We start from the raw sequence: 26166 nt of genomic DNA, 5'->3' as shown, positions 1-26166 counted from the left end.
GACAAAATGAGTTTTTTTTTAGAAAAAATGATGAAATGATAAATCAAACAAGATATTTAACTTTTGAAGGAAAACAAGAAACCATACATACAACACCCAACCCGCAAACAAATATTTTAGGTGATGGTTGAGCACTATGATTTTCTTTAGAACTGTATATAAAAAACAGATCATGTGTAAAAAGTTAGTACTAAAATAGTATGAGTTTTAGGGTGTTTCAATCACTAATTAAAGTGTGATCATATAGGATATGAGTTAAAAGTGTTTGCTTAAAGGAATAACGTACACATTATTGTAATCTATAAAGTGTTAATTTATCTTAGGTGTAATTTATGCTATCGTCCTCTAGTATCAAGTACGTAGACAAACACAAAAACTTTGATATACTTTCTGCATTTAGAAATAGTTGCGCCATTTGCATAGTATTTACTGTTCACATCTTACATTTTGATTATCTTTGGTGATTTATATTTTAGGAAAAATATAGTCATATGTGATCTTGTTAGATTCGTCCTAATGTATATTTTTTTAATATTAACTTTTTATAATTTTCACTCATTGATAATTGAAGATATTAACGTTTGAAACTATCTATCGGCAAGCGTGAAAACATAAAACGGTGCAACTATTTCTAAACGGAGAAAGTAATTGATTGAGGCAAATAGCCAGAGGTCCGACTCCTAATTTTTCTGCTTTAAATATATTGTCTTAAATATACAAAACAGTAGATAAATACTCAAATTTCAAATTAGAGATTGCGTTTTCAAACCTTGACACCCTTAATTTTTTGGTTCATAATACGCTAGTGACAATCATAAATATACATGCATGGACTATGTGGTGGATCTTGAACCACGAAACCAATAGGGCAAAAATTCGAATTTCCGACCTCTACATTGAAAACTGAAAATTTTACTATTATATATGCTACTAAGTGTGTGTCGTGGATAGGGATGGCAATTCAATCCGAATCCGACCCTAGTCCGTTCCGATCCGAAGGAAAAAATTCGAGTTGACCCCGACAAAAAGTAATCCGACTCCGACTCCGTTTAAAAAATCCAACTCCGAGTCGGAGGAGGGTCGGAGTCGGATCTCATAAAATTATCCGACATCCGAATCCGACTCCGACTTTGAGTCAATCAATCCTTTTTTCTTATTTATGTAATGTATTATTTATGTATAATCTGACTTCGACTTTCAGCTAATTGTATTATACATGATTTTCCCACAGAAAAAAATGATTGTTAAAAATAATAGTAATAATGAGATTATTTGTACTATAAATGATTTTCATATGATGATTAGAATAAATTGTAATGATTAAATTATTGTATTATAGAAGACTATTCTATTATAAAGAATTGAAAGAAAAATAAGTCGAATCAGGTTTGGAGTCGGATGTTCGGATTTTAAGTTGGATGTTCGGATTTTAAGTCGGATGTCCGGATTTTAAGTCGGATGTCCGGATTTTAAGTCGGGTCGGATCTCGGAGTCGGATGTTCTGATTTTAAGTCGGGTCGGATTCAGATTTTCAAAGTCGGATGTCGGAGTCGGACTCGGACTCAGATTTATAATCCGACTTTCTGTAGGGTCGGAGTCGGATCATGCATAATCCGGTCCAAGTCCGACCCGTTGCCATTCCTAGTCGTGTGTGTGTCATGTATGTGTGAGATTACAAAGATTATATGACTATGAATATAGCCAGTTTAGTTACTTATGTATAGGTTTAACAACTAATTCGATCGTCAGAGTTGAAAATAAAATTCTTCACTCCCTCCAAATTCCAATCTAAAATCATGCAAAATAGCTAAGATTAGCGGGGAAAGGGTTTGTATTTTTTATGCATGGCATACGCCATACTGTATCACATTAATTGGTAAAGAGTTTGTCTTGTAAGAGACCGTTTACATTTAAATTAAAATTAGGCAATGGTAAGTCCAATATTAAAAAGAGAATTAGTCCAATAATGACTAGGTTAACTTTTCTAGGTGACTAGTTTAATCCATTCAATGACTAGGTCTACTTTTATAATAAAATTAGACCGTCTCTTTTAATAATTTTTGATTGGTAAATTGTTTAAATTACTTGTTTAACAATACATAGAGTGATACACATGTTTGAGAGTGTAGAGAAAATAAATTCACACTTTTGGGAGAAAAATATATGCTTTTGTTATCAAAGTTAACCAAAAAGTACAAACTCAATCCAGATTTGCAAAAAAAGAAGTATGATAATCTCGTAATTAATACCATATAATATTGATCACATTGAGTCATTACTTACGTAATCTATTGAGATCACTAACTTTAGGAGTGTACTCTAACTTTAGAAGGTTAAAAAAAAAAAAAACTAAAGTTGACTTTTTCCCACGGTACATGAGCAGCATCTTTGCACATGCTCGGTAGATTTGGATCTCTGTAATTGTAACAATCTAATAATCTATTATTGTTGTATCAATATATAAATGGGTATAAACAATCAGTAATAGATATATAGTGAAGTAGCAAAAAAACAATGATTTAGATGATTTTTAAGCTACTAGTATAGTCTTACTTGTATATATATGCCACTAGCTTCAAAAAAATATTACGTGTTTATGTCTCATGTATTGATTCGATTTTCTTGACAGATTGAAATAGGTTACTTCTACTTAAGAACATAGAAATTAATCTATGTTTTATTTCCCATTTATACAAAATTTATTATACAGTAATTATTCTAATTAAGTTTTTTTTTTACTATTTTTCTTTAACTTCGGAAAAAATTACTTTGAATAAAACTTAAATAATTACACCCTAGCTAGAGAACATACTAGCACTACCTAACTAAGTTATCGTGAGCAAGATTATTAGCTACTAAAATATAAGGAGTAGGAACATGATATTTCTTTCGACAAGGGTAGTAAATTAAACGTTCTCAGTAAAACATAATAGAATTTCTATTATTTCTTACTACTAATTTAGCATTACATTGCGATAATGTTTAAATGTCGATCACTAAAATCAAGGATAAGTACCTAAATGAAACATATATATTGATAATTAATTATTTTGGGAACAATTTGTTGGACTCTACTCACCACAATAACAATGAGTTACAGGCAATGTACTATAATAAGAATTGTCCTTCCATTCAAAATACACTCATGTGTATATATATATATATATATATATATATATATATATATATATATATATATATATATCATATAAAAGCTTAATCAAAATGATATATTAAGCTTATGATGATTTATAGCATGGTATCAATAACAAAGATCTACTAATTTAACATAAAAATAAAATAAAATTTTTATATGAATTGATATCTCTTTCTCTGGAAAATCAACATATATAATCTTCAATTAATTAACTTTGATCAGAAAAAGCTTCTTCCATCTTTTTAGCCATGGCTTGAGCAATACCATTTAAAAGCTCAAGAAGACCTTCTAGGGTAAAACCATCAACAGGATCAGCTACAAAATTCCACACAAACTTACACCAACACTTTCCATCATCACCATTAATAACTGGAAACAATCTCATGGTTGCAACATAAGATTTAAATCCAGCATTATTATCAACAATATCATAAGAAAGACACATATTTGATGGATCAATCATAAGGAGTCTTTCTTTAGCATATTTGGCTGCACCCTCACCTCCAAAGTTTGAGGACTCACAACACCTGATCATACCTGGCTCTCCTAGTACACCTTCTACTAAGTAACACTTCTCTAGGTGAGGGCACAATTTGTCTAAGGAGCAAAAATCTGCTATGAGTGGCCATACTTGTTGTGGTGTGAGTGTTTTTAGCTCTACTATGATCTCTCCTTCCCATTTGCTTGATTCTTGATCTCCCATTTTTTTATGGTTTAGGAGAGAAATTTGAGAGAGAGGTTTTTTTTTTTTTTGAGGTGATTTGATGAAGTGGTGAAGAGTAGCTTTGGGGATAAGCTTTTATAGACCAAAAATGTAGTGATAGTGGACCAAGAAAAGTTAAGAGATAAGTTTGTGGTAGATGCATGTTACCTAAAATTCTTCTTTGAGAATTTGTTGTTTCTTTAGTTTGTGTTAGGTATTGTATATGTGGTGAAAGTATTAGTTTCTGTTTGGAGCACTAGTGCAGCAAAAAAAAATCTATAAGTTGTCGAAATCTGTTTGAGTTGGTATCTTTATGTTTTGTTTTTTGGACTGAATTGTTAATGTTCAGTTCAAATAAATTTAGTTCAATTCAGTTTAATTTCGATAAATTTCTCTAACAATATAGTTTTAGTTCAGTTCAAAGAACAAAACCTTAACTTGTTGGTATCATTTTGTAGTAAAAAATTTATTGTGCCAATTAAAGGAGCTTTTTTTGGTTACGCATTTATATGATAACATCTAAGTTACACTATATAATATAGAGACCCATAAACCTTCATATTTCTTTCATGTTGTTAAAAGATAAAAAGATTTATTTGATTAAAATCTTAGATGCATATGTTTTTGAACTATAGGCGGTCATAATTAATATCAATGGTAAATTTTCTAAAGTTTGACAACTAATTTTTTATAATGTAGACATTGAGTTATTATTTTTAAAAGAGACTTTCATATTAGTTTTGTTTTTTTAATGGTTACATTATACTTTTTGGTGGTCACATATTTAGAAAATTTTGACTGAAATTTTCAATAATGTATATATAAGACCTTGTCGTTTAAGATTATGTATGATTCATTATAATGTGTGTTTTAAAAATATCAACTATATTATTTTCTATTAATATGCAACTATAGAGCTTTTATTGTCAAAAGGTGTATATTTAGACCATAAGATATACTCCCTCTGCTTTTATTTATTTGCTACATTTTTCAAAAAGGGTTGTTTTTTTTATTTGCTACATTTTCCTTATTAGGATACTTGGCCCACCAAAAAGTAATAGTATTATATTTGTTTCTCCTCTCTTTCCACAAAAAAGTACTACTTTTCCCCCCTTTTCCCACCTATTTAATGCTAAAGGGGTCAAAAAGTACACTAAAAAAGAATGAAAATGACATCTCCTAAATTCTTGTGTAAACCAAAATGTAGCAAATAAATAAAAGCGGAGGGAGTAGTTATATAAGTGCAAAACCATTATTTTTTTTTGATCCATATGAGCCACGAAGGCGGTACAAAGTACAAAGAAGGGGAGGGGGGATTCGAACCTGTGACCTATTGCTCACAGCACCTCAATCTTAACCACTAGGCCAAGACATCCTTGGTTAGTGCAAAACCATTATAAAAGCACAAGGGAGTAATATTTTCACTTTGTATAACTTTCTAATGAGATATTGATCAATTATTAAGAATTTCTGTTAAAAACAGGTAACTTGAAAATACGAATTATTGGTTGAAACTTCTTTATCAAGGCCCTACTTATTCGAACTAATTGAGGGAAAACGTGTAAAAACATTAAACTACACAATTAGGGATTTGTTTTTTACTGAAGTTGTGTAATCTCTGGAATTATGACAATTCTCGAACAAGGTGAATATAAATTAGGGCCTTGTTCAATAACTTTCCCAATACCTTTCTTTTCTAGAATAGTTGTATGGGGATTGTTCAAGTTCCATATCAGTCCAACTGAACCGTCAGAGACCGTCATGGTCAAACCTTTGATATATCAGTCCTTATCGAACACCTTATCAATGAGAATCGTCTGGGCTATCTTTGATGAGCTTGGGCCTAATCCAGTAATATCTTAGCAAGATCTATGGCCTAACGATAAGGATCAGAAGAGGATAGAATTGCATTTAGCCAATAGGAGTAGTGTCCTACCTAACTTAGGACACTACCGCCTCCTATAAATACCCCTGATCTGAGTCATAAAGGTACGTTGAAAATCATAATTATGCAATACTTGAGAGCTACCAATTTTATCTTGACTGACTCAGGCATCGGATAGGCATTAGCCGCATTACTTAGATCAACCCCCGAGCTCAATTTACGTAATTTGTGTTGAAGGTCATCAAATTGGCTCACGTGACAAGGAGATATCAATTCACTTCCAAAACATTTATTCCATACCAGAGCATTATTAGTATTACAAAATCAATAGTTACTCGCTTCTTTAAAATTTGCACCACTTTAACACTTGCCTACACGAAAATAAAGAAACAGTATACATAGTTGTATATTGCGTAATACTTCTGTTTCTTTTTTATTAAGTGAACACCTTTCTTTACAAGGGAATGTGACATGCAGTAAGTGACACATTGCTATGACAAAAAAAAAAACTTTTATTACCAATTTAGTATTACTTATTCTGGGCAAAGCAAATACATTCCAAGAAGAAATTACTTTGGGCAAAACAAAGCAAAAGAACAAATTCGAAGAAGTAAATAAATGGCAATGACACGCTTTTTTAGCAAATTATGAAAAAATGTAAAATAAAAAAAAACAAGTAATATAATTTGAGACACCTAAAAAGAAAACAAATATTATATTATGAGACGAAGTGAATAGTAAATATTCAAGAGTGATATTTTTAGAAATACCAATTAATACCAATCTAAGCATTTACAAGTTTCTTTCATTTCAAGTTAATATTGTAATAATTAATAAGTCAAACTCAAACATGTCAAAAATCAAGACAATTAACACAATTTATTAAACAAATCAAGTTAGTATCAAAGGGTTTAGATACTTTTAATTAAATGGAATGAGTTAGTGTTAAAAACTTTTCTACTCACTTATCTATAATATGAAATACAAATTTGTCATTACAGCGTAGTTAACAGCTCTTTTTTTGGGAATAAGACTAAGCAAAGACTAATTTTTTTAAATGGAAAAAGAGTAATGCATTAATCGAAGGACAAAGTGTCCATAAGTACGTACAGAGTTACAATGCTAGGACACTGATTCTCCCAACATTGTTCAACACCAAAAGCACCACTCTAGCAAGATTACGGGCAACAGTATTCCCATCTCTCTTGACATGCATAAAATTAATAGAAGAAAAATCACGGTATATAGCAAGAACATCACCAAGCATTGCATCTAAATCCGAGAAATAAAGGGTCATTCTTGACAATCTTGTTGTCACAACCTGTGAGTCAGACTCAATAACCACATGCATTCTTCATCCGATGCAATTTTGCTAGTCGAATTGCTATATGAACCGTCTTACACTCGGCGACTTTAGGAGGCCAAAAGGCTTTATTGAACCCTTCTCACTGCCGCAGAATGGACTTTCCCATTCGAATCACGGGCCACATACAACCGTAAGACAAATCCAGCCATCCTCACTAATACTTGCATCTGAGTTCACTTTGATGATTCCAGTAGAGGGCGCAACCGCGCAATCCATCGAGATGAGCTGGCCACTACACTCTTCGACACTCCTCCATAAATGTGAGTGGTGTATTCCTTGAATTCTTCAACTTGCCTCACTACTAGTTGACTCACTACCACCATGGGTTGAGAGCTATTCTCACAAACAAATTTATTTCGAGCTGTCCATAAATTCCACATAATGTAGCAACCCGTTTGCACCAATTTCTTGTCGAGCCACTCCATCTCACTAGCGTGTCGAACTGTCGATCATCTCCTCATCTTTAACACCTCTTGCTATATCTTGACGTCCCAACATCTCCAAATCTGCTGCCCATGACGACAAGTAAATAAGGAACGTTGAATGGTATCCTCTTCACACAAGCACCATGGGCAGCAGGCATCTGCCAGCAAACGACGCCTTTTAACGGCTACTCTCACATGGAGGGAATTAGTACACCCGCCACAAGAGATGTCGTACTTTGGGTGAAACTTCTAAACTCCATATGAGACCCTATGCTATGTGAAAATCATCCAAGTTGCCACCTTTTCAGGACATGTAAGTCGTTTTCACCGAATATACCCCATCTTTTGAGTATGCCGAAGTCAACTCATATTGGATACATCTTGAACTCAAAGGAACGAATAACTAAAATGCAACATTGAAGATCTCTTTCATCTAAGTGTCTTTCAATATATAACATTCACTCCACTCCTTTCTCTCATCATCAATTAAATCACCCACAACCTCCAAACTCGCAACACGCTCACTCCTAATAAATCTTCCATCTTTATCACCAACCCATGGATCACTCCACAAGTTAATTGATCACCCATCCCCTACCCTTCAAATTATACCTTCCTTTACTAAACTTTTTGCACCCCAAATACTACGTCAGGAAAAGCTATTCGATTACCCTAAACGTGCTTCAAAGATGTCACCATATGTGTAGTATTTTGCGCTCATAACTCGACTCAAGAGAGAGTTTTTGTAATGTAACAAACGCGAAACCTGTTTCCCCAATAATTTATAGTTAAACACCCCTAGATCTTGAATCCTAAACCTCCGATACATTTGGTTTGCATAGTTTCTCCCAACTTAACCAATGCATCTTTCTCTCCTCTCCCTTCCCTCCCCACCAGAAACGAGCCACGGCAGAGTGAATCTCTTGGAATAACAGCAGCAGGAATTTCACGCATCCGTATTTCACTAAAAAAAAAAAAACTAATTTCATGTAATTAACACTAATCTACAATTAATGAAAAAACTTGAAGTAAAATCTAATAATGAAAGCACAAAGAAAAACACATTATTAACGTGGGAAAATTCGAGAATCTAAGAGAAAAAATCACAAAGTAACCTTCTTTGATTGATGGAACCAATGGGTCATGCTAGTTTTTTCTCTCCACTTTCACTACATCCTATAAAGATCTCACTTTTGTGTGAATAATCCCTAAAACCAAAAAAAAAGGGAGCATATATAGTCTAGGGACATAAATACAACCCTGCAAAGAATCGCGATACACAGACCCAAAACCGTCCGACTGGGCCAAACTGCTAGATCGAACGCCACAAACCGGCAAAACCGCCCACTTGGGGGAGTGAAATCTAGACAGCCTGCCTCGACAAGCAAACCTTACATTTCTACATAGGCTGGGCGCTCGCCTAGTACCAGCCCGAGCTGAGCCGCCTACCCGGGCCTGAAGACTGGCCGCCCCCTGCAGCCATGCTCCTCTTCCTTGATTTGCTTGGTTTGCTTTAACTCCACAATAAACCATCATTATACATTAGTCTACTTCAATAAGGGCTTAAGGCTTATAAACCTTTGGGCTTTTCATCTTATCTCATATTCTCATAATCTCATCCACAATCCATCCGACAACAGTATTTTCAAAAGGCAAACAGTAATCATTTTACGCGCCCATTTATTAAGAATCGAAAAAAAGCCACAAAATCACCTTTCCTTTTCCATAAAAAATCCCCCAAAATTTCCCCCCTTTTCACTTTCTCTCTCCTCTCTCACTACTCTTCACTCTCTAATCTCTCACTCTCTCCACTGTTTTTGGAGATTTCATCAAAAACCCCATTTCAAATGGAAGATCATAAACACTTAGATCTAATTAAAGAGCTTGTTCATCGATTAATTTCACAACCCCAAAACCCTAACACTAACCCTAACACACCAAATTCTATGAACCCTAATTTCTCAATCGACCCCAATCAGTTCAATCAAGCTACCCGTTACGCAATTCGCATACTTTCGAGTCGAATGACGCCTTCAATTGCTGCAGATGAGGGTGCAATGGCAGAATCAATTAAACGTCATCTCGTTACTCAAGGTAAATCATCTCAAGCACTATCTTTTGCGGATCTTTATTCTAAATTTGCGTCGAAAACTGGACCTGGGAGTATAAATAATAAGTGGGCAGTGCTTTATTTGCTTAGGGTGGTTTCGGAAGACCGTAAAATGTCGAAAAAACATACTAGTTCGATTGTTTCTAGGGGTTTGCCTGCTATTTTTGATGGCCAGTTGAGTGAGAATTCAAAAGTTCGTAGTGATAAAGATGTGGGTTGGAGTGGTGGGGTTTTAATGGTGTCGAAAGACCCGGAAAATATTAGGGAAGTCGCGTTTAGGGAGTTTACAAACTTGTTGAAGGAAGAAAATGAGATTTCTGAGGAGGTTTTGGTTAGGGATGTGTTGTATGCTTGTCAAGGGATTGATGGGAATTATGTTAAGTTTGATGAAAATGTTGATGGGTATATATTGTGTGATTCGATCAAGGTACCGAGAGCTACTAGGATTATGACTAGGAAGCTTTGTGAATTAGGTTGGCTGTTTAGGAGAGTTAAAGGGCATATAACGGATTGTATGGGTCGGTTTCCAACTGAAGATGTTGGTACTGTGGGGCAAGCATTCTGTGCGGCGCTGCAGGATGAGCTTACTGAGTATTATAAGCTTTTGGCCGTGCTTGAAGCACAATCAATGAATCCCATTCCACTAGTTTCAGAAGGCGCTAGTTCGGGGAATTATCTTTCTTTAAGGAGACTATCAGTTTGGTTCGAGGAACCTTTGGTGAAAATGAGGCTGATGGCTGTTTTGGTCGACAGTTGCAAGGTTTTGAGGGGTGGGTCTATGTTGGGGGCTATTCATATGCACGCTCAACATGGGGACCCATTAGTTCATGAGTTTATGAAACGTCTGCTCCGTAGGGTTTGCTCGCCCCTGTTTGAAATGGTTAGAAGCTGGGTCTTGGAAGGTGAGCTTGAAGATATATTTGCCGAGTTTTTCGTAGTGGGCCAGCCTGTCAAGGCTGAGTCTCTTTGGAGAGAGGGTTATCGACTGCACGCCGGGATGCTTCCTTCTTTCATCTCACCATCCCTTGCGCAGCGTATATTAAGAACAGGGAAGTCGATTAATTTTCTTAGAGTATGTTGTGAGGACCAAGGTTGGGCTGATGCTGCAACTGAGGCTGCAGCTGCTGCGGGTACAACAACAGGAAGAGGTAGTCTTGGATATGGAGAAACTGATGCTCTTGAATTACTGGTTGATGAAGCAGCAAAAAGAATTGATAAGCATCTATTGGATGTTATCTACAACTGCTATAAGTTCAAAGAACATTGTACGGCAATCAAGCGTTATTTGTTACTTGGGCAGGGTGACTTTGTGCAGTATCTAATGGACATAGTTGGGCCAGAACTCTCTGAGCCTGCGAATACCATAAGTACATTCAAGCTAGCTGGTTTGTTGGAGACTGCTATACGGTCATCAAATGCTCAATATGATGATCGTGACATATTAGATAGATTAAGGGTCAAAATGATGCCACACAATACTGGAGACAGGGGTTGGGATGTGTTCTCACTGGACTATGATGCCAGAGTTCCATTGAACACTGTTTTCACAGAATCTGTTATGACAAGATACCTAAGAATTTTCAATTTCTTGTGGAAGCTAAGGCGAGTTGAGCATGCGCTGATCAGTGTTTGGAAGACAATGAAGCCTAACTGTATCAGCTCCCACTCCTTTATTAAATTGCAAAATGCAGTTAAGATGAAGTTGCTTTCAACATTGCGGAGGTGTCAAGTTCTTTGGGATGAGATGAATCATTTTGTCTCAAATTTGCAGTATTACATAATGTTTGAAGTCTTGGAGGTTTCATGGTCTAACTTCTCCAATGAAATGGAAGCAGCAAAAGATCTTGATGACCTGCTTGCTGCCCATGAAAAGTATCTCCATTCTATAGTGGAGAAGTCTCTTCTTGGGGAGAAATCACAGAGCTTATATGAGACATTATTTGTCTTGTTTGACCTAGTACTGCGGTTTAGAAGTCTTACAGACAGATTATATGAAGGGATATACGAATTGCAAGCAAGGTATCTATCTATATTTATCCTGTTCTCAAGTAGTTGTTCAAATGTTTTAGCACAAAGCCTTGGACACTGATTCATCTTTTTATTTTATTTTACAGGTCCTCTGACTCACACGACAAGAGAAAACTATCCAGGCAATCAAGTCGCATATCCGCAGAGGCTGGCTCATGGGCCACCGAGGGTAGGAAGGCCTTGACCCAACACGCTGCTAAGTTTCTTAGCAATATGAGCCAGGAGCTGGATGATGTTGGAAAGAAATATTCATCCTTGCTTACAGGATTCATTTCTCAGCTGCCAGTACAGCAACACATTGACTTGAAGTTCCTCCTATTCCGGCTTGACTTCACTGAATTTTATAGCCAGTCACTGCCCAACATCTGAAGATGGCATTCTGTATAGAAATTTGAGTTTTTGAGGGTGCTTTGAATTTTCAAGTGTGAAGGATCAGTAGAGTGCTATTATCGATTTGATTGATTCATTTACTGTCTGGTTCATCAGTGGGACAATCAGGCAAGAAAAGAGCTTCCGCAATTGGAGAGAGAAGGACGAGGTTCTTGATCTTGATAATGCTCCATATTAATAAATGGCTGAAATTAAAGCTGCTACGGGAAAGGTTTGTTCTCTGACTCTATATCTGAGACACTGTCATCAATGTAATGACACAAATCTGTAAATCTATGGAAAGGTCAGGGTTGGACTGGGGGAGTCTAACACCATCTGATTGATGATAGTAGCTGTATAAATTAATAGAAAGTGAGATGCAAGTATTCAGAGAGATTCTCAACATTCATGTTTACATCTGTAGTTTGTCCGTATTGTGTGGGTGTATCTTCTTTTCTTTTAGCAGTTTTGGTTAGCTTAGGGAGAGGGAGGCATCATTCTTTAACAGTAGCAAAGGGGTTAACCTTCTATATGTTAGTCCAAACTCTTAGGTCTTGTTAGCATCTGCTCACCTGTATATGACCTCTCTATCGTAATCATAATTTCGTTTGGTTTTGCCAAGTTCTATTTTACGCCACATGATACCATGTTCCTGGTTTGTTGAACTCAAACATGGTACTTGGGCTATTTGATTCACTTTAAGCCAATGTTGTAAAACTAACCAGCCAATTGCATTGCTGTACCCGTTCCAATAACCAGAACATGCCTCCACGTCCTGGAGGACACTGGTGTAGACTATGCTTCTAGGTTATATCAATGTTTGGCCCAATCTTTGATTTCTCTGTGATATATAGGCTAAATTACAGTTTACTAGAAGTTCAAATAGCTATTCCTCTTGAAAGGTTTTGCTATGACTGTTTATTAGACTCAAATTATAGTTTGCTCTTCCTATTCTATAGTGTATATTGGAGAATTGTTCATTGAATTCCCATTTTCATATTTTTCATCCACTTCTTCAGCAGTTACTAGTCAAATCGTCAAATTTACCTTGTAACCTGAGTCTTGTTAACAAAAACAACTGAATAACAATGATAGTCTAGTTCATTTATTACTTACAAACAATTTAACTTATAGGTACCATGACGCAAGGTGTAATAGTGTATAGCTACCATAACTTGTTCTGTTATTCCACATGTGGCGAAAATTTCACCGAGGTACCTTAGTTACCAATTACTCTGTGTGCCTGATTGTGTTAACTGCTGATGAAACAATTATTATTGTACCTAAATGACTTTTATTTCAAAGAGTTGATGATACCTCTATGGAATATCTGGAAATCGATGATACCTAAAAGTTGTTACGGCATATGTTAGGGTAACTAAGTAAAATCTTTCCTATTTCTGTAGTACTGTATATATATTTTTGCATCAACGTTCTCTATTTCAGACAACTCATGGTACATTTGTACAGAATAGACTCAACTTTTAACTCTTAAAAGGCTCTGTTGATGCATGGCAGAATTGTCGTAGTTAGCTTCTTGTCATTTTACTTTCCTAAAGATATCAGCTTTGAACTTAAGATCTGGTTTATGTGAAGAAAATTCTGTTTAACCCAACTTTGTAGACTTTTTGATATCAGCCTGGAATAGAAGTAGAAGTAGAGTCACTTTCTAATGAACAAGCTCGAGCTGAGACTATTGAAGTGTGGTTGTATTTGGATTTTTGGGGCTGATTTGGTAGTCACATTGATCGACTGTTTTCACTCAATCACATGAATTTTCGACATGTTATCTGTTAATTTTTCTTTCTTAAATTTCGCTTGTTACTCTTTTCCCATAGATTTTTCAATCTGGGAAGAGAACTAAAAGATCTTTAGAATAGAAAGTGTGCACCTTAAATAGAAACAGATGATATACACCTTAGTCCTTAACACCTATAATGAAATCCAAAGACTCAACCCATGTATAATCAGGTCTCTAAGTGTCTGCACTATAAAGAGAAGTTGCTATGTCTCAACTCTTGACCCAAACCCCTCTAATGAAAAACTCTTTAACAAAAATAATCGCAGTTACAGGCTATACATGTTGCATAAGTAATTAGTACTTGTTTACAACATATCGAGCATTGGTAAATTAAACATGTCTACTTCGAAAAAAATAGAGTAGTAGATTGGACAAAAAATTTATCATACACTTTGGTGTATCATGAGTATGGTACACTGAAAACTATTTTTTTTTTTTCATTTGAAATCATTTAAATTAGCAAAATGTAGTAAACAAGGATAGTTCCAAATGAGCAAAAATTAGTCTTACCATTTGAAATCATTTAAATTATAACATTGATAAGATTGCGATGGTCAAGAAGGGTATGTTTTTGGTATGATTTAGGTCGATGGATTCTAGAGATAGTGTTCTTAATGGACATTATTTCTTTAACAAAAAACCCTTCATCCTGAAACCTTGGACTCCGATTATGGATTTTTAGAGGGAAGACATTAAAAGTTTACTAATCTGGGTTTAGTTGAGAATTGGGATCAAATATTGGGGAGAAAAGACATTACACAGGATAGTGTCTCAATCAGGAGACCCTATTAAGAGGGATGATGCTACAAGGAATCGAGATAAGATTCAATATGCCAGAATTTTGGTTCATGTATGTATGGACCAAGACTTCCCACAGCAGTTCATTTTATCAATGAATATGATGAGGATAAAGTAGTACCATTATTTTATGAGTGGAAGCCTAGTTCGTGTACTAACTGTAATAAGTTGGGACATGAGACTAAAAATTTCATGATAAAGAAAATTAGGAAGGTATGGATGCCTAAAAAGATTGTTGTAGAAGAAAAGAATGAGGAAGATGTCATTACAAATACATCAAAGGGTAATGAAATTGATCCAGATGGTTTCCAGAAGGCTTTAAGGCCTACTCGAGTTAGGAGGTCAGTTGTGATCCCTGTTAACACTGGAAACTCATTTCAAACATTAGTAGAGGCTGATGTAGGAAGGAAGGAACATCTTGCAGATGGAACTGGTGATGTACAGACATTGGACATTGATGCAGACCAGGGCAAGGGGGACCCCCAAGATTGCTTGCTGGAATGTTCGGGGGAGTAACAAAGGGTGTTTCAATGGTGGTGTTTCACATCAAATACTTTTTATGATGATGGTGGGAGAGTAATACTTGCATGGAAACCAGGTAGTTTCAATGTCAACATCATTGAAGGTACTAGTCAAATGATTCATTGCTATGTTCAACCCAGGAGTGTTGGTTTTTTTTTTTTGCACATTTGTGTATGCCAGATGGGGACCAGATTCTATAACCTTTCACCCCATCCCAATATCCTACAAACACTCCCTTTTGGCTCTTGGCTTCAACTTACCTTCATTTACATGATAGTAAACATTACAATAAAAAACTCGCATATATGAGTAATTCGCAAGTTTACCTCACCACATCACATCACATATGTTGTTTTGAGATTGATTCTAGAGTGAGGTCCACGTTTGATCAGTTAACATGATGTACTAACGAATTTTCTCCAAAACCTTCTAGTCATCCTAACATTAGAGAGCATGCATCGAGCTCTCTCTAGAAGCGTCTGATTCATTCGTTCAGCTCCACCATTCTATTGTGGTGTATCCCTTACAATATGATGCTTAACAATCCCTTCATTCTTGCAGAACTCGTTGAACTCAGACAAATAGAACTCCAGACCATTATCAGTTCGTATCCTTTTGATCTTTTTCCTAGTTTGATTTTCCACCAATGCCTTCCATCGCTTGAAATTTTTGAAAGCTTAACCTTGTGGCCACACAGAAAATCTGCCTTGAAGAGGATTTGCATCCCTCTCTCACTCATATGCCAAGTCTCATGTGCCATTGCTTGGTCATATCCTCCTCCTGGATTTCAGATGGAGTAACAACAACTGAACCTGAGAGAGTAAAGCCTTGCAAAACATACAAGGTACCGCACTTGATGCCATTGAACTATCCTTTGAACCCTTGCAGACATACACAACTCCATCTCCACTGTGACACCCCGATAATTCTCTCTTTCTAGAAAATACTTTTATAATAAACCTTAGAGAATTACCCAGGCATTATCGCCCGTGTGATAACGTTTCGACTTACTCAAAATTTTGCAGCGGAAAACAACTTACTAAAAACAACTTTATTAAAAACTTTCGTTATTTTTAATCCCTAGTATAGTACAACTATTCTAGTGATTAAAAATCATTTAAAACTCTTAGAATACTTATTTTCTGAAATTACAACACTTATAATATTTAATAAATCTTCTGAAAATATATTCAATACATATAAAATTATGTACTAACCAAATCTCATGATTTATACTTTATATATATAGTTTCTAGTAATTAAAAACCCTAAAAACTATAAATTTCATGATAAAAACTAAAATAAACTTAACATATTAAATCTGAAAATTATTATAATAATAATCATAATAACCGAAAATTATTTATATAAATAAAACTGTACTTTAATTCATAGACATGATAAATATCAATATAATAACATAAAAACTAGTATTTTAATGGAATCTTAGAGAGGAAGAAAGAAAAACAACCAACAATAATGAGGTAAAAGAGGCGCCGGACAACAGCAGCCACGACAGGGAACCCGGCGGAGGTTCGGCTCTTGAGAAGTATTCATGACGTTTCTTGTTGACTTGAAGAAGAAGAAACGAACTTTTGGGAGAAAATTGAAGAACGACGCACAAACCAAGAGAAGAGAGAAAATGCCGAGTGAGAGAGAGAGAAATTACGTGTGAAGTGGAGAAAAATAAGTGTGTAGGGTAAAATAATTGGGTTTTAGGATATTTATATAAAGGCTTGTACTTGTGGGCTTAGGAAAAGAGATTTTAATTAATGAAACTTGATGACTAATAAGATGGGCTATTTAAAACTTTAGTCATCAAATGACTCTTTCCCTTTTTATCACTTTTGGGCTTTCGATTCCATTAACTACCTTTTCAATATACTTTTAGTATTTAAAACTCTTATTAAAACATGCTTAATTAAAATATTTCAAATTTTATTAAGCTATGAAAAATAATTTCAGTTGACTTTTAAAATAGTCAACCCTATTTAAAAGTCAAATCATTTTCCAAACTCATTTGGATTTAAATATAATTACATAAATACTTTAATATATTTATGAAAATTCTTTAAAATTATGGGGGATTACATCCACCTCTGAAACTCAACCATGTACCGTCTAACAGACTAAGTGAAATCAGATTCTTGGTCATTTGTGGAACATATCTGACATTATAAGGTGCAGAATGTACCATCATGTGTCCGGATCATGATAGAGACTATTCTAATTGTCTTTCAGACTACGCTTTTAGCCATTGAAATATTACCTCCATCAACCTACTCATAAGAAGTGAACCACTCTCTACGAGGACTTATATGATACAACGCTCCAGAATCAAGGACCCACACATTATTGCAATATGTTTTTTTCATTTTCAACTAAAGCAAGATCATCCTCATAATTCAAATTTTCTACAGCAACAGTAGCAGATTCAGACCCAAATTTATTTTCCAGACTCTTCTTTTTAGGACATTTCTTTTTCCAATGTCCCTTTTCCTTACAGTAATTACAAATATCATTAGGGTCAGCAGGACCCCATTTGAAATATCCGAATTTCCTAAAATTCTTTTTTCCAGAATTCCCACGTCCTTTACTATTACTGGCCACTAATCCAGAGGCATGATTATCTGTACATGCACTATCAGATGCCTTCTTGCGCAATTCCCTAGTATATAAACATGGTCTAACCTCTTCTAGGGACACATAATCTTTACCAACAATTGCACAAAATTTTCATAAGACAATGGTAAAGAAGCAAGCAGAATTAAGGCAGCATCCTCATCCTCCACTTTAACATCAATATTACGCAATTCTAACAAAATCGTATTTAATTGATCTAGGTGATCTCTAAGAGGTGTACCTTTATTCATGCGCAGACTTATCAGACGTTGCTTCGAAGCAACTTATTAGTTAGAGAGTTTGTCATATACAAACTCTCCAATTTCAACCACATACCATATGTGGCTTCCTCCGCTGCGACTTCAGTAATTATGTCGTCAGCAAGACACAAGATAATCATTGAATGTGCCTTCTCCTCTAGAACAGTCATCTCATCGGTAACTGAATATGTTGACTTCTTTGCCAACGGTGACCACAACCCTTGTTGCTTCAGTAAAGCCGACATCTTGATTTGCCATAGATTGAAACATTTTCTACCAATGAATTTATCAATTTTCACATTCATCCCAAACATTTTTCTAACTCAGATCGAAAACCAAAGCTCTTGATATCAATTTATTATAATGGATGTGAGAAAGAACATATAATGAATAAAGAAAACGGTAAAAAACACACAGATGTAACGTGGTTCACCAACTGAGTGTTGGCTACGTCCACAGGCAGATATAGAGAAAAGTTTTACTGCTCTTTAAGGAATTTTAGATTAAGGATGTGTAAAACACTAATGACGACTTATAAACGAATTAGGTTAAGTATATATATAACACGATACAAAATCGCCGAACTCGCGTCGAAAACCAAGCTGCCCGGTTGCGCGGGCCAAAACGCCCGGTCACCCGGGCCAAGCTTCCCGATCGGGTGTGCAAGCATATTTGTTGATCTTTATGCCTGGTCACTCATCCGGTCTCTGACCAATCCGCCTGGGCGGGCGAGACTTGCCCGGTTAACCGGGCGAGCACTCGTCTCCTCCGTATTGCCACTCTTTCACCAGATTCAAGGCATTCGATCTTACATCTATTATTTTCTCTCTATTGTGTTTTATGATGATCAACACTAACCATACATAGAGTATATATAATTAGGTTAAAAATACATGAGAAAAAGAGGCCAAAGAAACAAGAATTGGGGCATTTAATGGCCTCAGTGCACTTGTCATTTGCTACAACCCGCGTCTTGACGTACCCAAGAAATTGATCGCACCGCTCCTAGTGGCTCGCGGAGCCACCCTACTGCTCAACCCGCGACCAACGGCACTTCAGCCGCAACCCACACCTAGTGGCGATCCTTCGACAATCTACAATCTTCCTCGTCGATTGCTATACAACCGAAAACTTCTATGCTCAAGATCAAGTCGTACAAAACTCACAATCGTAAGTTAATTTTATAAATAAAGATTAATTAATGTTCTTTTATTAAGATTGTATGTTTTTCAACTATAACTTGTGTTGTTCTCTTGGCAGTATAATACCATTAAGATTCAATTTTCTTACTTTTATCTTCTTTTTTTTTGTGTATGGCAAGTATCCAAATCTTGTTGGCCATGTTCCTCCCATTAATGGCTACCTAGCACTGAGTCAATTTGGAGCTTTGATTTCGATGTCGAACGATGAGTGTCGATGCGACTTTATACTTTCTTTGGATAACAAGAAACAAATAGAAGGGGAGGGAAGATAAAGACGAGAACTTATGCAGATTCATGAAGTAATTATCAGATAATCTAACAATTATGATATATAAAATCTTCAAAATGTACCATAATCATTGATTATAACTTATCATATACTTATTGTGAATACAACGCATACAACTTGAACTTCAAAGTCGTGAAGATATTTCATCCTAAAGGTGTCTTTCTTTATGTGTTAATTTTCCTCACATTGTTTTGTATCCTTCGATTTCCCAATTCATAAAGGTAATTAAGTTTCCTATTTTAGTGAGCAGCAGGTGATAACCTAATGGTGTTGGTATCACCTCTGATCCTAAAAATTCTAGTATTGAGTCTTACCTCTTGTTAGGAGAAATTCTCAATTTCCCCCTTTCTTATAAGGGACTTCATCTTATCTTTAAAAAAAAGTTTCCAATTTCAGTTGATAAAATTTCCTAATGTATACTTTGCATGCCAAGTGATCCACGGACGAACTAGTTATATGATCCCAACAAATCTCATTATAAGAAAGCAAACAAATAGAATCCGAACCACAAGTCCACAACCTACTCGAAACAAAGATCAATTCATTAATTACAAAGTCATACGACATCTTATAATAAAACCAACGAGTTTAAAAACGAGAAAAAGCCAAAAAACTGCAACCCATATTGGCACATTCCATTTAAACAAAGAGGGCCCCCGTTGCCAAAACACCAATTTTTATATCAACCCAATAATAATCACACCGTCACAACTCACAATTAAAATCGAAATTTAGCAAAAAAAAAAAAAAAAAAAAAAAAACCTTGTGAGGCGTTATTTTTTCTCCCTTCTCTTTTTCTCTCTCCTCTATTTTGCACCCCCTCTTCTATCCATTTCTTCATACAGTCAAGATAAAAAAGAAAGGGGAAAAACAATTCTCTCAGATCTTCAAAAATCATTCATTTCAATCCACAATTTTCTTCAGAAACCCTAATTTTCTCCCTCGATCGTCGCCGATTCACCGAGAAATTCTTCGATTCACGGAAAAAAAATTCATCAAACAATTGAAGATTAGATTAAAAACGAAATTCAATTTTTTTCTAGGGTTCGAAAATTAGGAAAGAGAGAGAGAAAGAAGAAATTGATATGATATTTGATGGATGAAGAACGATGCCGGAGCTGCGTAGTGGAGTGCGCAGAGGCCGAGCATCGAGAAACCCTAATACTACTAACAACAATCAGGAGGAGATCGACGGCCAGAAAGTAACCGGAGGTAGGACACGTGGACGGCGGGGAGGAGTTGCAGGTGGTAGAGGAAACAACGCCGGTAATCGAGGAAGAGGTCGGAGGAGTAACCGGAAACCGGCGGTGCCGGTTGGTGGTGGTGGTGAAGGTGAAGGTGATGAGAAGCGTGTAGAAGAAGTAAAGGAATCGAGTCATAAAACGCCGTCGTTGAAGGATAACGAAGGAGGTGGCGGAGTAGGGTTAGGGTTAGGGTTAGGAGGTGGTGGTGAAAGAGAAGAAGTGGGAGAGAAAGAGATGGATGAGTATGATAGTGATGGTAATGCTGTTGGTAGAAGTGCTGATAAAGGTTTGAATGATGATGATGTTAATGGTGCTCCATTACCTGAAAAGGTTGATTAATTTAATCTTTTTTTCTTTGTTTATTGTGTTGTTGCTGTTATATCTTGCAATTTTATCAATGTTTGATTGTGTTTGTTAATTTATGTGCGGAATTTGATTGATTAATGATGTTGATTGAGTTTAAGTGTGGGTTTTTAGTGAAAGAATTGAGCTTGTTTTTGAAGTTTGTTAGGTGGAAGTTTTAGGGGTGGTACCCGAAACAGCGAGTTCCCACTGTGATTCGGGAGCGATTTGAACTATTTTAGCAGTTTAGGGATCCCAGATGTCTAATGTCAAGTAGCTAATTCGTTTTTGTTTGGGTGATGTTTTATATGGACGATTGCTATGTTTTCTTGTCAGAGGTTATGATGTGTTTCTAAGTTGGGAGAGCGTCCTTTTCTCAATAGTAGTATTTTTTTTTTTTAATGTTGCATTTCAGTGATGCTTGTGTGGATGGTTGAAGTTTGATAGTGGTTTGATATATTGTTTGGCGGATGTTTTAGATAGAGTATCTTAGTAGTTGCTGAAGAGTATGCTGAGTTCTTTCTTTTCTCCAAATTTTATTAGGTTTGTGTATAAACTTATAACCATGTATAGCACTTGTTCTTAGTGAAGTGGTTTAGGTGATTTTTTTTTTGTGAGTGAATGATATTAAGATATTCTTATGGTGTGGATGAGAACAGTGTTGGTACATTTAGCATCTTTTGGATTGGAGCTAACTTGTTTCATGTTGATCCAAACAGGTTCAGGTGGGGGGTTCTCCCGTGTACAAAGTCGAAAGAAAGTTAGGAAAAGGTGGTTTTGGCCAAGTTTTTATTGGTAGACGTGCTTTTGGTAACACAAATGAAAGAACTGGTCCGGGAGCTATTGAGGTATGAGTTTTACAATACAAAGATACATATTGGCTAATGTAATACATAAGTGGTTTCTTTTTCCTGATGTATTTGTGCCTTGTCTACCTTAGGTAGCTCTAAAGTTTGAGCATAGGAGTAGCAAAGGTTGTAATTACGGTCCTCCATACGAGTGGCAAGTTTACAAGTGAGTTTCTTTTCTTGCTGCATATCTGTTGATGCTGGTCTAATTCCCCTATAATATGTATTACATGATCGTTGAACTAATTTTATGCTCTGTAATTTGTTTTTTTTCCCTCAGTGCTCTTGGTGGTAGTCATGGAGTGCCACGTGTGCATTACAAGGGTCGGCAAGGAGACTACTATGTTATGGTATGTATGCTTTTTTTTTTTTTTGTTTCTATGATCTATGTAATTTTTATTTCCACTTCGGTAGGAATGCTGACAACATCTTGGTGCAGGTCATGGATATGCTAGGCCCGAGCCTTTGGGATGTTTGGAATAACAATTCTCATTCGTAAGTAGTTTAAGTTGAAGTATTTTCTTCATTTTGCTGTTCTTTAACTTTGCCACTAAACTGTTATCTAATTTCAACAATTGCAGAATGTCAATTGAAATGGTTGCATGCATTGCAATTGAAGCAATCTCCATTTTGGAAAAAATGCACTCCAGGGGGTAATAATTCATGCTCTTGTTCAGCTGTTCTTCATTTTGTACTTCTGCAAGATTGAGATATGTACATGATGAAGTTAAGATTTGCTCCCTTTTTTTTTGTATTGTACACCAAAAAATCTTAGGAGAATTCACTCTAAGAAAGATTACTTGTTAGCTTTTGTTGACATGCTCCTATTCATTTACTTATGTTATTATTCATATATATCAGACTAGTTTTGAGATCTATTCAATATTATATATTTTCTGCAGTATCCTACTTTGTCTATGATATGATGATGTTTTATTGAAGCTCAAACTAGGGCTGGAATCAATTTCCAATTTTTGTAAAAAGTAGGGATTTGTAGATCAAGGTCACAATATCTTTAAGTTTTATTTTTTATCCATCTGATGGTTGAGGAAGCTATAGAAGTTTGCTTAGCTTTCTTTCCTCATGATGCCCTTACATTTTTATATCTTTTAATTTTTCTGTTTGTAGTATTTGCTTTTCTGGAGAGTGAATTAGTTCATATTTTGAGAAGATCAGATTTAGTTATTGTGTTGAATCTTTTGATTATTCATTTTCTGGTACATGGCCTGAAAAGTTCTCATAATATGGCAGCTATGTGCATGGAGATGTAAAGCCCGAGAATTTTCTGCTTGGACCCTCTGGAACTCCTGAAGAGAAAAAGCTGTTTCTTGTTGACCTTGGGTTAGGTAAGTTTGTCATCTTTTGTTCTTTTCTTAATTGATATATAGCTCTTTGGGTTTTGATGTAATTATATATATGTTATGATTTTTAATATCATGTTCTTCCTTTCTGCAGCTACTAAATGGAGAGATAGCACAACTGGGATGCATGTTGATTATGACCAACGGCCGGATGTTTTCAGGTCTGTGTTCATGTAATGTTATGTGGATTTTGGAAATGATTGAATGTAGAATATTTTATTCTTATGGTAGTTCTCACTGGTCATGAGCTTTACTGTCGCTACAGGGGGACCGTTCGATATGCAAGTGTTCATGCTCACCTTGGAAGGACTGGTAGCCGGAGGGATGACTTAGAATCACTTGCATACACACTCATTTTTCTTCTACGTGGTCGGCTTCCTTGGCAAGGATATCAGGTCATTGCATTCCTTCTGTGATTGTGGACTTGAAATGCTTTAGGAAGTTGTATGCTTTTATAGTTGTTTGTTCTGATAGAGTATTGTTCTACAGGGAGAGAATAAGGGATTCCTTGTATGCAAGAAGAAGATGGCAACATCTCCAGAAACGTTGTGCTGTTTCTGTCCCCTGCCTTTCCGACACTTTGTTGAGTATGTGGTGAACTTAAAGTTTGATGAAGAGCCAAACTATGCAAAGTATGTTTCTCTATTTGATGGGATTGTTGGACCGAATCCTGACATTAGGCCAATTAATACTGATGGTGCTCAGAAGGTATTGGATAAGATTTTTCTTTTTTTATCGTCTTGTTACTCAGCTGGATATTTCATGCAATGTGGTAATGTTGAAAGCATGTTTTTATATTTTGAAGTTGATATTCCAAGTGGGGCATAAGAGAGGACGTTTAACGATGGAGGGGGATGACGATGAGCAACCCAAGAAGAAGATTCGAATGGGAATGCCTGCTACACAATGGATTAGTGTTTACAATGCCCGTAGGCCAATGAAGCAAAGGTAAATTGGCAGAAATCTAATGTAACACAATTATTTTCAGTTTGGATAGATTTTTAACAATTGTTGATGGTTTTCCTGCTCTAGGTATCACTACAATGTTGCAGATATTAGGCTTTCTCAGCATATTGAGAAAGGAAATGAAGATGGTTTATATATAAGCAGTGTCGCTTCATGCTCGAATCTTTGGGCTTTGATAATGGATGCTGGCACTGGATTTACTGCTCAAGTTTATGAACTTTCCCCACACTTCCTTCACAAGGTTCATTACTCATTTTAGAAATATGTGGCCTATGTTTTATTGTGAACATTATTCTCTAGTTTATTCGTGAATATGTTATTAGCTGTTATGGGTTCATGTGTTCTTTATGTGTTCACTTTTCCTCTTCTTTCCTATGATTTTAGGAGTGGATAATGGAGCAGTGGGAGAAGAACTACTATATTAGTGCAATTGCAGGAGCTGCAAATGGGAGCTCCTTGGTAGTCATGTCTAAGGGTAAGCTGGAGAAGTTAATTGTGGCTTTGCACTTTGCTGTGACGAAGTATTTCACATGCTCGTAGTATTAATTTTTGTTGAATGTGGCTTTGCACTTTGCTGTGACGAAGTATTTCACATGCTTGTTGTATTAATTTTTGTTGAATGTGACCTAGGTACTCAGTACTTACAGCAGTCTTATAAAGTTAGTGATGCATTTCCATTTAAGTGGATAAACAAAAAGTGGCGAGAGGGTTTCTATGTCACTTCCATGGCTACTGCGGGGAGTAGATGGGCAGTTGTTATGTCTCGTGGTGCAGGGTTCTCTGATCAGGTACGGTATCAGTATCTAATTGTATTTGTGGCACCTTGCAAGCTAATCTGTCAATTCTGTGTTGCACTGTTGCTCATTTTTTATGCTTTTAGGTTGTGGAACTAGATTTTTTGTATCCTAGTGAGGGTATTCACCGAAGATGGGATTCTGGTTATCGCATCACGTCAACAGCAGCAACTTTTGACCAGTCTGCTTTAGTATTAAGTATCCCAAGAAGGAAGCCTACAGATGAAACCCAAGAAACTCTTCGGACTTCAGCATTTCCTAGTACTCATGTCAAGGTAAATTATTCAAGAATCCATGGTTGAAATACATATTTCCTGATTGTTCCTTCTCTGGTTTTGCTGAGAATTTTTTTTTGATGCTTGCTTGGCTGTGCAGGAGAAATGGGATAAAAATCTTTATATTGCCTCGATCTGTTATGGAAGAACCGTCTCTTGAGCTCTAACAAATTGTCAAATACATAGCCTAGTAGGTGCTAATTGAAGGATGCAGTGCACTAGCTCTTTTTTAGTGGCCTCCAGCATGGAAAACTAGAAAAGCACATTGAGAGGTTGCCGTGGCCTTTAGCGTCTCTGTGTCTACAAAATTAAATCATCATATTTTTTCATGGAGTCTGCTATTGATACCTTTGCACCTCATGTGTTGCAATTCATTGTTGAGATGATGTCTGTGAAATTTCATATGCAGTGGGATGGAGGCATTCTGAAGAGTTTGTATAGTCTTTGATCTTTAGTACTGGATTGGTTTGTGCACAGGTCATCTTTAAATTGTTGGAACTTTTGGGTAATGTGCAATTAAAGATTATTCAAGGGCCTGTATTCTGTTATCTCGTTTGATTCATTGGCAGTCCAAGACTTGGATTCTTTTTTGTTATGTTCAGACATGGCTTGCTAAATGATGATTATTGATTGTGCTATCTACTAGTCATATTGAAATATTTTGCTCTCTTCTGGCTGTTTCTCACTATGACTAAGTGACTTGTCTTTGTTTGTTTACAAACAGCCACTGTAGTTAGCATCTTTCAATTTGAAGTGTTTTGGCAGTTTGCTTTTGCTCTAGAGACTCGCTACCTGTTCC

The 26166-nt window shown here is 35.9% G+C and overlaps 3 protein-coding genes across 3 annotated transcripts; 2 read left to right on the top strand and 1 right to left on the bottom strand.

Moving 5' to 3' along the window:
• Positions 1-3106: 3106 nt before the first annotated feature.
• On the bottom strand, positions 3107-4148 carry LOC104886250 (lachrymatory-factor synthase). The gene has a single exon (XM_010670720.3). The coding sequence runs from the start codon at positions 3858-3860 to the stop codon at positions 3366-3368; it is 495 nt and encodes a 164-aa protein (XP_010669022.2). The 5' UTR covers positions 3861-4148; the 3' UTR covers positions 3107-3365.
• A 5054-nt stretch (positions 4149-9202) lies between these two features.
• On the top strand, positions 9203-12745 carry LOC104885650 (gamma-tubulin complex component 3). Its single transcript, XM_010670308.4, has 2 exons — positions 9203-11665; positions 11761-12745. The coding sequence occupies exons 1-2, from the start codon at positions 9384-9386 to the stop codon at positions 12041-12043; spliced, it is 2565 nt and encodes an 854-aa protein (XP_010668610.2). The 5' UTR covers positions 9203-9383; the 3' UTR covers positions 12044-12745.
• Positions 12746-20266: 7521 nt separating this feature from the next.
• Positions 20267-26005, top strand: LOC104885660 (hypothetical protein). Its single transcript, XM_019247306.3, has 16 exons — positions 20267-21111; positions 21843-21971; positions 22064-22137; positions 22252-22321; positions 22411-22466; positions 22553-22624; positions 23223-23317; positions 23427-23493; positions 23598-23727; positions 23822-24040; positions 24138-24280; positions 24365-24539; positions 24683-24773; positions 24929-25086; positions 25179-25367; positions 25468-26005. Exons 1-16 carry the CDS (start codon positions 20647-20649, stop codon positions 25525-25527), a joined length of 2193 nt encoding a protein of 730 aa, XP_019102851.2. The 5' UTR covers positions 20267-20646; the 3' UTR covers positions 25528-26005.
• The last annotated feature ends 161 nt before the right edge of the window (positions 26006-26166 follow it).

This window comes from Beta vulgaris, chromosome 2 (assembly GCF_026745355.1).
Source record: "Beta vulgaris subsp. vulgaris cultivar EL10 chromosome 2, EL10.2, whole genome shotgun sequence".
NCBI classification, from domain to species: domain Eukaryota; kingdom Viridiplantae; phylum Streptophyta; class Magnoliopsida; order Caryophyllales; family Amaranthaceae; genus Beta; species Beta vulgaris.
The sequence above is the reverse complement of the archived record's forward strand: the minus strand, read 5'-3'. Positions and strand labels throughout refer to the sequence as shown.